The sequence below is a fragment of the Narcine bancroftii genome, chromosome 1, assembly GCF_036971445.1.
Source record: "Narcine bancroftii isolate sNarBan1 chromosome 1, sNarBan1.hap1, whole genome shotgun sequence".
NCBI lineage: Eukaryota > Metazoa > Chordata > Chondrichthyes > Torpediniformes > Narcinidae > Narcine > Narcine bancroftii.
In genome coordinates this window covers 366,077,207-366,093,148 of record NC_091469.1, presented here as the reverse complement: position 1 = coordinate 366,093,148, position 15,942 = coordinate 366,077,207, and the positions used below count along the sequence as shown (strand labels likewise).

Below are 15,942 nucleotides of genomic sequence, written 5' to 3'. Positions count from 1 at the left end.
TTAGAGTCCTTTTTGAATTGCTCTAAGCTACAATGGTACCTGTTCCTTATGATCACACACTTTTTACTTCTTAGTTCTCTTTTGTACTTTTACATGTTGGTGCCACCTTCTGCCAAATTGGTTTAAATCCTTTCCAATGACAGTGTGAATGGCATCTCAAGAACATTGGTTCAGTTAAAGTGATCCTGCCCACAGAAATGGTTCTACTGGCCCTGTCTCCCAAATCTGACAATCCTCTTTATCATTCTATTTTTACTCTTTATGTGTGGCACTGAGGGTAATCCAAAGGTCTTTGTGGTTATACTTCAAAAAAATATTTTCCAAGCTCCTGAAAGCCTGACAGCTGGAGCATAATGGCTGCCCTCTCCATCTAGATAGTGTCATCATCTCTGACTGGAGCCTTTTCCCCTGAAGTACATCCTGTATCATTTCTGCAATTTTAATTTAAAAAAAATGTAGACATACAGGCCCTTTCAGCCCAGTAGCCTGCGCTGCCCAAATATACCCAATTGACCTACAACCCCTGGTACATGTTTGAATGGTGGGAGGAAATTGATGCTCCCAGGAAAACCCTAGCAGACATCGGGAGAACATACAAACTCCTTACAGACACCGTGGAATTCGAATCCTGGTCCTGATCATTGGTGATGCTGCCCCAAAATGTGGTAAAATTATAGTGAGGCTGTTTTCAAGCAGTGAACCAAACAACTCGATTTTGTGTCATCAGCAAACTGAGATGTATTCACTCTGTCCCCTCTTCCAAATCATTTATGTCTATTTTGAACAGATGAGGGCACAGCATCGACCCCTGTGGCACCTTGATCACCACCGATTGCCAACCACAGAAACACACCTGTACCACAACTCTCTGCTATCTATTGGTTAACCAATCTTCTATCCATGCTAACTCTAGGCATCCTCATCTGTGCGAGTAAGTCTTTTATGTGGTACCTTATCGAACGTCTTCTGGAAAATCCAGGTAAACAATGTCCATCTGACCCATTATGCTCTGATCTGCATTTTATAACAATATTCAAGTGGAAGGACTTTAGATATTTTCAGTTAGCATAAAAGAATGTTTCACACTTTGCTTTAAGACCTAATGCATCTGCCGTAAGCCTATGTGTAAAAGTGTATGCAAGAGGATGTGTGAAAGGTAACCCATGGATTGCAAAGCTCACCATTGATGTGCATAAGGGAGTCCTTGATGTTGAAGGACTATTGAAAAAACCTGTATGAGGAACAAGGTATTCATCAGCATCCACAATATCTTCCATATCTTCTTCCTCTATTATGGTGCGATAAAATCTCGAGTCACTTGGACTTGGCAGATGCATGCGATCATCACCCTGACAGAACATTAAAGCAATTAAAACAACATTCCTGCCGTGGCTAAAATGTTCAAAGGAACAAAATATTTAATGGCATATATAAATCACAATCTTTGAAGATTTAAACAAAAGGCTTCAAATTAATTGTTTCCATTAAATACCACTTATTGGGAATGGTGAAAATGTTGGTATTTTCTTTTAAAATATTTTAAATAAAAATACTAATCCACATCTTACACCTTTGACTGTGGCTCAATATCACACCACTATTTACAAATTTACTGATGATACCACAGTAGTGAGCTGTATAAAAAGGGGTGATGAGTCAGCACACAGGAGAGAGAGTGAAAACTTGGCTGAGTAGGGTACTAACAACAAATCGTACTGAATGTCGCCAAAACCATGGAACTGGTTGTAAACTTTAGGAAGGGAAAATCAGAAGTGTACCTTGAAAGTTCAAATTATTTGTCAGAGTACATACATGACATCATATACAAATTCTTTATCCTGCAGGCCAGGAAGGATTTCTACTTATTGGTAGTGCAAAAAACAGTATTCAAGAAAAGAGAGAAATGTAAACAAATTTGAAATGAAAATAAACTGTTCAATACAGAAAAAATTCTGTAATAAAGAGGTAAAAATCCTTAAATGAGTCTCTAGTTTGTCGTTGAGGAGTCTGATGGTGGAGGGGTAGCAGCTGTTCCTGAACCTGGTGCGACAAGTCCTGTGGCATCTATACCTCATTCCTGCTGGCGGCAGCGAGGACAGAGGATGTTCTGGGTGGTGTGGATCTTCGATGATTGCTTCTGCTCTCTGATGGTAAATTTCTTTGATGAAGGGGTGAGTTTTGCCTGTGATGTACTGGGATGTGTCCACTACCTTTTGCAGGGCTCTTTGCTCAGAGGTATTGGTCCAGTGATCATTGGAGGGTAAGAGGTGGAAAGGGTGAGCAAATTTTAATTCCTGGGTGTCACTAGCTTGCAAGATCTTTTCTGGATTCAACATACTAATGTCATAGTGAAAAAAAGCATATCAGCACCTCAGGAGTTCTGGTTCAGTATGACATCGGAAACCTGGTTACTTGTTACACAAACGTCAATACATCTGATAGGAAAGCCCTGCAAAAGGTAGTTGACACAACCTAGTACATCACAGGCAAAAGTCTCTTCACCATCGAGAAAATAGACATGGAACACTGCTGTCAGAGGGCAACAGCAATCATCAAAGATCCACACCAACCAGGACATGCTCTGTACTCACTGCTGTCATTAGAAAAGAGGCTCAAGTGCCACAAGACTCATACCACCAGGTTCAGGAACAGTTGCTACCTCTCCACCATCAGATTCCTAAATAACAGACTCAATCAGAGACATTTAAGGACTTACTATGGATGTTATTTGTTAATGAAGATTTTTTCTCTGTCGTAGAGTCAGCTTGTTTACATTTATTTCCTTATTTACATTTCTCTCTTTTGTAATCATATATATATATTTTTTGAATATAGTTTACCAATAAGTAGAAATTCTGCCTGGCCGGCTGGAACAAGAATCTCAGGGCTCTATGTGATTTCATGTGTGTACTCTGATAATAAATCTGTACTTTGAACTTTGAATATTTTGTTTGGAAGCCAACCAACATTACTGCAGATGACATCTGATTTCATTTTGCCATCTTAACATGAATCAATAATTCACTGTTACCGACAACAAGTTTTCTTTGGAAAGTTTTAGAATGTTTAAAGGGAAATTCTCTTTCTTTCTTTGGCTTGGCTTCGCGGACGAAGATTTATGGAGGGGTAAATGTCCACGTCAGCTGCAGGCTCGTTTGTGGCTGACAAGTCCGATGCGGGACAGGTAATTCACAACATATTATATTGCCCAAAATCACTCCAGTAAAGATCACCATAAGCTCTTCAATGGAAATATTTGTGAATAATCAGAACCCAAGTGTCTTTTTGATTGTACGTGCAAACAGCTCATACTCTGAAAGCTGCTGTTCAACACTGTAGGAATCGTCTATACTCTTTTAAACCAATTTCAAAATGGCATTTACCTGAATGACAAGGTAACGTGATGGATCTCGGGCCATCCGGGAGAATTCGGAGGTCAGCTCACGGAATCTTGGTCGGCTTTCCGCATCAATCATCCAACCTAATTCCCCAAGACAATTAAGTTAAGATTTACTCTGATGTCAGTGAGAGAGTACATAATCTTATTTTAATAATAACCAAACTTCATTCTACAAATCTCCTTGTCTGAGCACATATAAACTATCCTGACAGCATATCACCCTTATCGCAGATAGTCTCTTTGTCCTAGACATTCTTCCCCACTTTCCCTGAAACTACAAAACTAGCCTGTTTTCTCACTTTTCCAGTTTTGATGAAGGATCTTTAACTGGACACGTTAATTCCGTCTCTCCTTCCACAGATGCTGCCTGTCTTGTTCAGGTCTTCTAACATTTTGCTTCAATACCAATAAAACTGTTTGTGGTTTTGTGCAATGGATTTCATTTTCCAGCACAACCCCAGCATTAACTTGCTGCTATTAAAAAAAGTTAAAAAGTGTAAAATAATTCCAATTCTTTGTTTAGATTCAGGAATTACACAAGCATTAAAATGGCTATATATTTAGAGGCTTATTTCTTATTCACTCAAGGCTGAGAAATACATAGTTTCACATAACTTAGTTTTGGAATTGTGTTGCATCTTCACACACAATTTATTTTTCTCAAGTTAAACATTGATTCAAGGCCAAATCCACTTTGCCCTGATGCTTAGCTGGCAATGTGTGAATGCACCAAACATTAGCTCAGCAAATCTTTAATTATTTATTTATCAGAATTTAATACTGCACCGACAAGCAGAGGATTTACAAAAATATTGTTGAGTTTCATTTCTTTCTTTCTTAATTAAAACAAATTATACAATAAAATGTGTTTTTTTATATTTCTGACATTGCAATATAACATATTTACTGGAACAGTTTAGGAACTATTCAAGAGCCATTGAGAATATGGAACATATACAAGGACTAACTGCATGACTTTTGTATAACTAGAATACTTTTTTGTGAAGCTCCCTTTGTTACTTAATCTGATTTCAAAGCATTAATTCACATTAGGACTTCTTTGTGGCTTTTCAACATCTTTCACAGAGACCAGTTCTTTGCCTGAGAGCCTGGACATGAAACTGTAGCCACATAAGCTAACAGACCTCGACACCAATACATTTTCTGTAAGACTCACTGTAGCTATTAGGAACAAGAATCTTGTGATTCTCAGTCCAATTATAGTTACATTCACGTCACCCTTGTTAATTCATCAAATTGCAGGATAAACCTTGAAACTTTGAGTTCAGTTTTTTAGTTTTGGTGAGGTATTTTCATTATGCAACAATGGTAACCCAAGATTTATCTATAACATCACCCTCCCTTCAAAATAAACTGCTAGATACAATTAAATTATTCCTACTTAAAGAAAACTTACATTTCACCATGATCATATATACATCAATTGTACAGATTGGAGGTTGTGGCAACCGCTCCCCTTTCTCCAAGATGTTTGGGATTTCACAGGCAGGAATGCCGTCATAGGGCTTAGATCCAAATGTCATTAGTTCCCAAATGGTCACCCCTAAGAGGAAAAAAAAAAGCATGTCATGTAATTCTCAAGAATTCATTGCTAATTGCTATCAGTCGTCCTTCATCTTCTTGGATTTAAGGCACTGAATGCAACTACAGATTCCTAATAGATCCAAACTCTTTTCTAAATGGTGACAACTATTACTTTGCTATGATGCTTGTACTAAAATATCAGGTTAAACCCAGGCAAGCAATTGCTGAAAAGACATGCAATGGAGTCTTTCCATGTGGTTAAAATACTGTACACTCTTTGAAATGCTTTATTTTCAGACTGACAAAAAAATATTCAATTAAAATGTCTACTGTAGATATCAACATACAATGATAATAATTCTGATATCACTCACCAAAGGGATAATTTCATTTGTACAATTGCAAATTAATTCTCCTGTCCCAGAAGTTTATTTGATAGGAGAACAAAGTGGATAATCATGTCCGGAGACCTACAATCCAATTCGTGGTTCATCGAATAAATGTGAAACTCTGAACTAAAAAAATTCAATCCAATGTTTAACTACAATGGTCTAAAGGTTGTATGTTTGTCCAATAACCTCTGAATAGATTATTAATGGGCTTTGAGAAAAGAACTAAAACCAAATTCAGGAACGAAGAGTGCTTTATGCAAGGCAAAACAATACGTGTGTATTTTCATTCCAATCAGGAAATAAGTGCACGAGTTAATCATTTCCAGTCATATTCTACAGCTCACCACTCACATTTGCCAAACACTCACCCATCTTTAGCATCACTTCCTTCTGTCTTCCAACAGGAGGAAAAAAAAGCTTCCAACTAATTTACAACCAATTCCAAGGACATGAAATGTCGAACATTACAGGACAATACAGCCTCTTTGGCCCAGGATGTTGTGCCAACCCATGTAAACTTATTCCACAATCTAAACCTTTCCTACCTCACATCTATAACCCTCTATTTTTCTTACATCTATGTACCTGTCAAAGAGTCTTTTAAATGTCCCGACTGTTCCAGCCTCCACCACCACCCCGGTAATGCATTCCAGGCACTCACTACTCTCCGTGTGTAAAACTTGCCCCTGACATCTCCCTTAAACTTTCTCTCCTCACCTTATACAGATATCCACTAGTATTTATAATAATAACTGCAGCTACATTAATCATCAATTACCATCATCCTTTACCAAAACAATTACCTTCTTCCATCCTGGTCAATTTTTCTAGTATTTTTTTTTCCATTTATTTTATATTAAGTACCTCAAGATTTGTCAGTTAACAACTTTTGAAATGTTATCATTTGCAATGGATGGAATGTGGCATCCATCTTGCATGAGATTGAGAATTATATAGTGTGTTTTGGTGATGTTGGTTGAAGGCAAAAGAATTACCACGTCACTCCAAAAAAGAGCATTGAATAGAAAGACAAGAACATGAGGAACAAAAATATTCCTCTATTCTGTTAGTTACATCCTGAAGTGGATTGGTCACACATTGTTTACCTTTTGTCAATTCATGCTGGCCCTGCCTAATCATATGATTATGCTTTTAAACCGATCTGTTAGTACATCTTTCAAAATAAATTCGCTAACTTTTCCTGCTGCTGAAATGAGACCAACAGTCGTTGTGTTTTCTCTCTCTCTCACTTAAATTGTGGGAACTAAAAAAATTCAATCCAATGTTTAACTACAATGGTCTAAAGGTTGTATGTTTGTCCAATAACCTCTGAATAGATTATTAATGGGCTTTGAGAAAAGAACTAAAACCAAATTCAGGAACGAAGAGTGCTTTATGCAAGGCAAAACAATACGTGTGTATTTTCATTCCAATCGGGAAATAAGTGCACGAGCATGTTACAATCCACAGGGATAATCTCAGTATCTGTGGAATTTTGGAAGACAATAACAAGAATGTTGTTGACCTTGCAGTGACCAACCCTTTCAATTCCATACACCACTGCCACACAGACATGTCTGTGGAGGCTTCATGCAGTGCCAAATTCAGGCCATATGCAAATTGGAGGAACAATTCCTTGTATTCCATTCTGGTACTCTCCAACCAGATAGCAATAACGTTGATATTCAAATTTCCATTTTGCCTCACAACTGAATCTCTCTCCTTCTCTATCCCTCTATTTCCTTTCCTGCAGCACCCCATCCACTTCCCTTCCTACTTCGACCCCTGAATTTCTTCCTCTTTTCTCTTCTACCCTCCTACCTGTATCCTCTCCACCCCCCTTTTTATTTAGGTGCCTGCCTGTTTTGTTTACAGCTGATGGCAGCTAGGCCTGAAACATTGGCTACCCTATTGATGCTCTGTGACTTGCTGAGCTTTTCCAACACATTTATGTATTGCTCTCGACCTCAGCATCAGCAGACTTTCTTGTTGAACTCTTGATGTTAGATCCTGATTTCGACCATCCCTCTGCCTCCAGAGATGCTACCAGACCCATTCAGTTCATCTTGCACTTTGGTATTTGCTCGAGTTAACAGAGCTGCAACCTTTTGTCCTCCTCATGCATTCGATAGGCACTTTTTCCAAAACCCTAGGATGCAGAATATTGGGTCCTTCACATTTATCAGCAATTTCTCAAGATTGTTTTTTCCACTTATACTTCCTTCATTCAACCCTCATTTTCACTAGAGCATTGGTTCTTTGGCATTTCTCACAGTGTGGTGGCCAAAGTGAGAGGTTGTATTGTGCTGGTACACCATCGGTCTACTGCAGGGGGAAACCTCTGTACCTGCAGGAAGGTAAGGGGACAGGACAACACCTGGCCGGCTGTCAATCGGTCGACCTGAAGGGATCAAGCCCCACCCAGTCGGGTGCCAATCACCCTCCGGGATATAAGCCTGCGCCTGCCTCCCAAAGCTCACTCAGAGTTACTGCAGCTACAGCCAGCCTGGCTCTGTGGAAGTCTTTGTGGATTAAAGCCTGTTGTACAGTCTTTACCTTGTGTGTGTCTGATTCTGGCTAACAGCGCACCACAAGTATAACTACAACATTTTATTCCACGACAAAGTGTGTCAGGTGCCAAGGAACAGACCTTGCACACAAGAGAATTTCCTCCCCCTATTCTGCTAATATTGAACGAGCAGCGGAACTCAGACTGCAAGTTGCAGGCGTCGTCGAGGTTGGTCACTTTTGATTAAAAGCTAATAGAACAGGGAGGCTGAGGCAGACAGAGAAAGTGTATTGATGGAATCCTTCTCACAGTAATGGGAAGTACAACAACTTACCATAACTCCAGATGTCACTCTGATGGGTGAATGTCCTATGAAGGATTGATTCCAATGCCATCCATTTGATGGGTAACTGCAGAGAAGAGAAAACCAGTTTGATACATTGCAGCAAAAGTTAGTTTGAGACTATCATCATATAGCTTTCATGGCAATTAGGTTCTTGAGTTTAAATTCAAATTTATCAGCTGATTGTATGTTCTTGGTGCAAAAACATGTAAACACACAACCTGACTTCTCCACCAATCTCATGTACCTGTATTAGGCATTTATCCTTTCATGCCTTGTCTATTTAGGTGTCTGTGTAAATGTCTCTTGAATATGGTAATTGTATCTGATTCTATCTTCTCTTCTTCCAGATATCAACCACTGTTGTGTGCAAATAAAATCCTCTCGTCTCTTTTAAAACTCCTTCCTTTCATCTTAAACCTAGGTCCTCTTGATTTTGATATCCTTACCATGGCAAAAATATGCCTAATATCTACTCTATGTATGCCACTCATAACATTGTATACCTCTAGCAGGTTGCCCCCTTAGCCTCCTACGCTTCATGGAAAAATCAGATGTTACTGAGTTCTGCATTGTGTATTGGCCTATGTGTTGTGTGGTTTTATGTTAAAAAGTGACAGTTTGCCAAGGTGAAGGTGGAGTGCTGAGAGAGTGGGAGATGGACTGAGCATGTGCAGAAAATGAAAAAAAATTCTTGGACTTGGTGGTGCTGTGGAGTGGAAGAAGGCCCAGGGCATGAGTCAAAGTCTGGAAGACAGTTTAGAATGTTGGGATTTCAAAAAGGGATGAACATTCTGAAGGCAGCCAGAAGGATCCGGACCAAGCCAGTGGTTCCTCTCTCTGCGAGCAACACAAGAAGACAACTTTGAATTTTGTGCTCTCTCTCTCTCTCTCTCTCTCTCTCAAAGGTCTTTTGGCTTCAGTTTACCAAACAAACTGAATTTTGTTTATGATCTTTGCTTCAGTTGAGATCGAAGTTTTGTGAGTCTTGTGTGTTTTGTGTCTAAGTTTTTCTGTGGGCTGGTTGGAAATATAACTTAGACTTTAATTGCATTTAATTATATTTAAGCTGGGGAATTTATTAGTTTTACACTGTTATAGAAATTTACATAGTAACCAGTGGGCATTGTTATAAAAGGGGGGGAGATTTTGAATTAAAGTGAACTTTTTGTTAATAAAGTAATTGTTCATCTTTACCCCTGTGTGATATGCCTTCTTTGTGGTTGCTGGTTTGATCTTGTAACACAGATGATACAATCTCTCCCCATAACTAAATCCTATCTTTCTGCTCTCTGTACATTCTTTCTAAAAATCAGCACTGCACACAATGTTTCAAGAGCTATCCATCAGTGTTTTGTACAATTGCAACTGTTACGAACCACATGTAATGAGCAACAAGAGGCAATGTACCAGACAGTGTTTAATTTTAAAAGACTAATTTTATTTATAACTCTTAAGCTGTAGTCTTAACCCTTAAACTATCCTTAACACTAAATCTATGTGTGTGTGAGGGAGAGAGAGCCGAACCATTATAGTCCAGGCCAAAATTTAGAAAGTTACTTCATGTTCAGTCTTTTAAATTTAGTGTTCAAGTGAAGGCCTTTGAAATTTGATGCCCAGAATTAACGTTGAACTGATGGGAAGACTGGAGTTGTGGCTGCTACAGACCTACGAATTCTTCTTGCGTTGCCTTTGACGAAATGTCCATCCACACGAGCTGTGTTCACAACACTCCTGGTCTTTTTGTAGATAAGACTTGAATTGGCTGGTCTCCATGAAGCTTCCAAGACCCTGGCACTGGTCTCTCCAAGTAACTTCACTGCTAGTCACACTCAAAATGAAGGGGTCTCTCCAAGTGACCTCCAATGTTAGTCACAATCAAGCATTTTGCTTCCCAAAAAGATCCTCCTGGCACAGGTAAATCCACCGAAAAGGTCCAGTCATTCAGAGAGCATGCTTTGCCCTGAATTTGACAAGAAAATGGCTAGCCACAAGAGCTACTTTCAAAAAGCTGTCTTCTCTTCAGCCATCAGCATGGTTCTCCCTTGCAAAATCACAATGTCTTTGCAAATGTATTGAATCTGGAACAGACTGTGACAAACCTTCCCTCTGTTCTTCCAGTGTATCGAATTGTCACTGGCAGTGACTTGTGTTGTGATGGTGCTTATGTGAAATGTTAACTGACCATTCAATTCCTCCTATCTATACTATCCCTTACAGCAATAATCCTATTTATTAAAACGAGAGCTTGTAATACAACTTAATGTCCCAACTTTTTTTACACAGACCTAACAAGGCAAGCGTGCTATTTGCCATCTTTTCCACCTTATCTTGTCTGTGATGCTATTTTCAGGAAATTCCTCTTATCATTAACATTCCATCGTGCCCTACCATTTAATGTCTGTCCATCCCTTTTTTCCTGCAAAAAATTACTATTTCAAAATTGTTGGAATGAAACTCCTTCCACTCATCATTTCATCCAATTTAATGTTCAACATAAGTTTAGTGTCATATATAGAGGAACAATGTACAAATACAGCAAAATTCTTACTTTTGCAGCCAACATGTACGTAAGGTATACCAGCTACAATAAATGAACACACAATGTAAAACAATAAAAAAGATAATAAATATCAAAGGATATTGTTGCAGTTAGTGCAAGAAAAAAATATTTTAGTAAAACAGTCAAATGTTTTGGTGGTCCTGGGATAGTTAGGGTTAGGGTAGCATGGGAAAGTTCAGGAGCCTGTTAGTTGTGGAATAAAACATGTTCCTGAACCTGGAGGCGCTGGACTTCAGCATTCTCTCTCATTGTCCCTATGATGGCAGCCTGAAAAGGTTGTGACCAGGGTGATGGGGTCCTTTCTGATTGATGTTAACTGCCCTTTTGAGGCACCATCTCACAACGGTGTTTTCAAGGATGGGAGAACCTGGCTATGTATGTTATATCCGCAGGCCTGCTACAATCTTGAGTCCTTGAATTACCAAATCAAACTGTGACTATATTTTCCACAGTGCACCCCTAGAAGTTGAATAGCATATTCAACAACACACAGACTTGTAATAAAGCAGAGGAGTTGGTTTGCCTTCTTCACAGTTCCCTCAATGCGTTAGCTCCAGGAGATGTAGATCCCCAGGTACTTGGATCAGCATGAACATCGAGTTCACTGCATTCCACTAATCAGATAGCCTTCCCCCCGCCCCTTTTAACTAGTCATTCCAGTTCCTACTTCCTTTCTCTCTCCACCTCGCCTGAACTCCTCCCCTCCTTAGTACAGTCTTTCCTCCCCCCCACCACCACCTATCATCTCCCACCCTCACCAAAGCCCCCTTCCCCCTTTTTTTCCAGACATCTCTCATGTTCCCCCACACCTTGATGAAGGGCTCAAGCCCAAAACGTTGGTGATGTATCTTTACCTTTGCTACATAAAGGCACTGCTTGACCTGCTGAGTTTCTCCAGCATTTGTGTATTTTTTCTTTACCCCCCCCGGGGACTTGGAAGTTCTTTCCATCACTATACCAGCAATGAAGACAGGTGAATGATTTATATCCTGCTACATCTTAAGACAACCTTCCTCATTATATCATCATCATTAATTTTTGTGTCAACCAAAGTGATGAATCATACCACCTATATGCATATTGTGGTCATTAATATTTATCATAGACAACCCACTCCTGATTGCAGTGGTACACCCTTGTTCACAGGCTTCCAATTAGCAAAGGATCCTTCTACTGATGTCCTCTGCCTCTTCCCACCAAGCCAATTTTGGATCCAATTGACCAGTTCACCTTGGATCCAAATGCACCTTAACCTTTTGGACAAATCCACCAGGCTGGATTAAAAAAAGTTCAATTAAATTAATGAGACGGACCATCCCTAATCAATGTACGTAAATCTTATCACTTAGGATTTTCTCCAATAAATTCCTAACACCTAATTTACAGCTGATTCGATAGTTCACACTGAAACAACTGCATCTCCAACAAAAGATATTAATAGGATTCAAAGAGTGCAGAGAAGATTTACTACGATGCTACTGGGACTTGAGGAAGACTTTTAGGGAAAGGTTAAACAGGTTATTTCCTGAAGCACAAAAGAATGAGGGGAAAATGGACTGACAGACACAAAATTTAGACATACAGCACTGTAACAGGCCAATTCAGCCTCACAAGTCTGTGCCATCCAAATTGCACCCCATTAACTGACACCCAGGTACGTTTTTGAAGGGTGGGAGGAAACCGGAGTCGCTGGAGAAAACCCACTCAGACATGGGGAGAACATACAAACTCCTTCTTCTTTGGCTTGGCTTCGCGGATGAAGATTTATGGAGGGGGTAAATGTCCACGTCAGCTGCAGGCTCGTTTGTGGCTGACAAGTCCGATGCGGGACAGGCAGACACGGTTGCAGCGGTTGCAGGGGAAAATTGGTGGGTTGGGGTTGGGTGTTGGGTTTTTCCTCCTTTGCCTTTTGTCAGTGAGGTGGGCTCTGCGGTCTTCTTCAAAGGAGGTTGCTGCCCGCCGAACTGTGAGGCGCCAAGATGCACGGTTTGAGGCAATATCAGCCCACTGGCGGTGGTCAATGTGGCAGGAACCAAGAGATTTCTTTAGGCAGTCCTTGTACCTCTTCTTTGGTGCACCTCTGTCACGGTGGCCAGTGGAGAGCTCGCCATATACCACGATCTTGGGAAGGCGATGGTCCTCCATTCTGGAGACGTGACCCACCCAGCGCAGCTGGATCTTCAGCAGCGTGGACTCGATGCTGTCGACCTCTGCCATCTCGAGTACTTCGACGTTAGGGATGAAAGCGCTCCAATGAATGTTGAGGATGGAGCGGAAACAACGCTGATGCAAGAGAAACTTGTCCGCGAACTACTCTTTGCAGACGATGCCGCTTTAGTTGCCCATTCAGAGCCAGCTCTTCAGCGCTTGACGTCTGTTTTGCGGAAACTGCCAAAGTGTTTGGCGTGGAAGTCAGCCTGAAGAAAACTGAGGTTCTCCATCAGCCAGCTCCCCACCATGACTAACAGCCCCCCCCACATCTCCATCGGGCACACACAACTCAAAACAGTCAACCAGTTTACCTATCTCGGCTGCACCATTTCATCAGATGCAAGGATCGACAACGAGTTAGACAACAGACTCGCCAAGGCAAATAGCGCCTTTGGAAGACTACACAAAAGAGTCTGGAAAAACAACCAACTGAAAAACCTCACAAAGATAAGCGTATACAGAGCCATTGTCATACCCACACTCCTGTTCGGCTCCGAATCATGGGTCCTCTACCGGTGTCACCTACGGCTCCTAGAACGCTTCCAACTCCTTACAGACAATGCGGAATGATAGAATAAACGCTTGTTGGCTTTTTCCACTGGGGTTATGCGAGATACAAACCAGAGGGCATGGGTTAAGGGTGAAAGGGGAGAAGATTAGAGTGAGGATTAGAGCGAATTTTTTCACACAGAGAGTAGTAGGAGTATGGAAGGAGCTGCCAGCTAAAGTGGTGAATATGGCCTCCTTTTAACATTAAAGAAACATTTGGATGGGAGGGATATGGAATGGGTGCAGCTCAGTGGGACTCAGCAGAATAATATTAGGCACAGACTAGAAGGGCCAAAGGGTCTGTTTTCCATGCTGTAATGTTCTATGACCAACAAGATAGAACTTATTCATGATTTTAGCATACACTTTTTTCACTATGGACAGTGAAGATCTGGAACACACTCCTCAAAAATCTGAGACTGAGATGAGATATTTTGATGCCAATATGTGCTGGGTTTTGATTCAAGAGGATCAGCCATAATCTGAACTAAAGGGGCTCGAGGGGTTAAAGCCCAAATCACACTATTTTCTTCAATATTCTTGATGGATTTCTCGAGCATTATGCAGCTGTAAAACACTTTGAATGCTACTGGTGATTTACATGTGGAATTATAGCATGAGAAGGCAGACAGGGAATGAGGTTTGAACTACAGCTTGCCAAATTATGTTAAATGATCCGTTTGGTTTCTCTTTTCCACTCATATCTTGCTTCCAGATTATTAAAAACATGGGGCCAACTGGCTCACAATCTACTAGACATTTAATAAGACTGAAAGAATCAGTTAATATAACTAACATCTTGTTAGTTCAAGAAACATACAGAGTTTTCTATTGAATGAACACATTCATTGAGTTTCACTGCAATTTTGCCTTTATTGAGGTGCCCAAGTCAGATACCAGGTTGCAAGATTAATTGTGTTTAACCATTAAAAATGCAATACTGAAAAGCTGCTTGCATCAATATTAAATTGACTGCTGCAGTTCTTTGTTTGATTTATTAAAGAGGTAATGATATGGGACTTCTGATTAACAATGCAGTAAAACCCACCCACTTAGGACTTTCTGCAACCTGCACTATTGGACTATGACCAGAACTCTGCTATCTGTTCCCCTGTTTCTTTACCAAGAATTCCTGTTCAAGCACAAGGTTTTGAGCCAGATGCAAATGGTTAATAGTCCCCTACTGTTCCTAAATGATTTCACTCCCAACAAGCAATATGGCTGTATCTGATTATAGTAGAATACATGGTATCAGTAATCATTAATAATTAATTGTAGCACCTGTGCTCTATTCTAGCTTGTTGTGTAGAGAACCAAGTTCTTACTTTGCCACCATCTTCATGGTATTCTTTCTCATCCACATCCAGAAGTCTGGCGAGTCCAAAGTCTGTGATCTTTATGTGCTGAGGTGTCTTTACCAGAACGTTTCTTGCAGCTAGGTCCCGGTGAACTAACCGGTGGTCTTCCAAATAGCTCATCCCCTGCGAGTGAAAAGAGATACATCATGTTTTTGCTGTATCATTTCATAAATCAACATCAGAATTACATACATTGACTCCAAACAGCAGGAAATTTAAATGATTTAAAGTAATCCCCATTTTTGCTCCTCATTCCAATAATTGCCACAGTACATTTTTGAACTAATATTTTGGTTATTCACATCTCTGTAATAGGGCAGTTCAGTTCAATTAATTTTAAAAAATCCTCAACACCTTCTTCATTTAAGAGGACAACATAACCATAGATTTATTCAAAAGCCTTTCTGCTTAGGCTTGGATCCTTTATCACAAAACCAAAATAATTAACGGGTGGCCAATAAGCAAATTAAATTGTGAAGAGGACAAACCAAAGAAATATAAACAGGCTAAAAGAATAGTCAAAATATTGGCAAATGAAGCACAGTGACAAGAGAATATGGAATTGTCGGCATTGGCAGAAAAATTATATTTTTGTTGTAGTGAAAGAGTATGGAGCTCCAGCGTGCAGAGAATCTAGGGGGATGTTTTTTAGTGCACGATTCGCACTAGTAAGCAGGTTGAGGAAAACTCATTGCATGTTACTGTTCACTGCTTGGGAAATAGAATACAAATATAAGGAGGTACATTTCAATTATGTGAAGATCAAACCCTAGAATATTGTGTTTAGTTCTTGTTTCCTCATTGCAGGATGGATGTGGAAGCTATGGATAGGATGCAGAGAAGATTCACCAGGATGTTATCTGGATTGGAAAATATGTCTCCTGAGGCAAGAGCTAGGGCTTTTCTTTTTGGAGCAAAGAAGGATGAAGATTTTAGGGGAATTAAGAGGTTTACAAGATTATGAGAGGCATAGATCAGTTAGACAGCCAGCACCTTTTTCCCAGGACTGAAGTAGCAAACACCAGCGGACCACAAGGGATGAAGGTTTGGGGAAGACATAAGGGGTAAGTTT

At 40.1% G+C, this 15,942-nt stretch overlaps 1 protein-coding gene across 10 annotated transcripts in view; it reads right to left on the bottom strand.

The window, feature by feature from the left end:
- The window catches only part of egfra (epidermal growth factor receptor a (erythroblastic leukemia viral (v-erb-b) oncogene homolog, avian)), a 334,197-nt gene that overhangs the window by 16,419 nt on the left and 301,836 nt on the right, over nt 1-15,942 (bottom strand). For all 10 annotated transcript variants that reach the window (XM_069912695.1, XM_069912648.1, XM_069912661.1 and 7 more), the window contains 5 exons: nt 14,838-14,993; nt 8,181-8,256; nt 4,818-4,964; nt 3,384-3,481; nt 1,182-1,349 (listed from right to left, as the gene is read on the bottom strand). In XM_069912695.1, the coding sequence (XP_069768796.1) occupies nt 1,182-1,349; nt 3,384-3,481; nt 4,818-4,964; nt 8,181-8,256; nt 14,838-14,993 (645 nt within the window). The remainder of the gene's footprint in view (nt 1-1,181; nt 1,350-3,383; nt 3,482-4,817; nt 4,965-8,180; nt 8,257-14,837; nt 14,994-15,942) is intronic.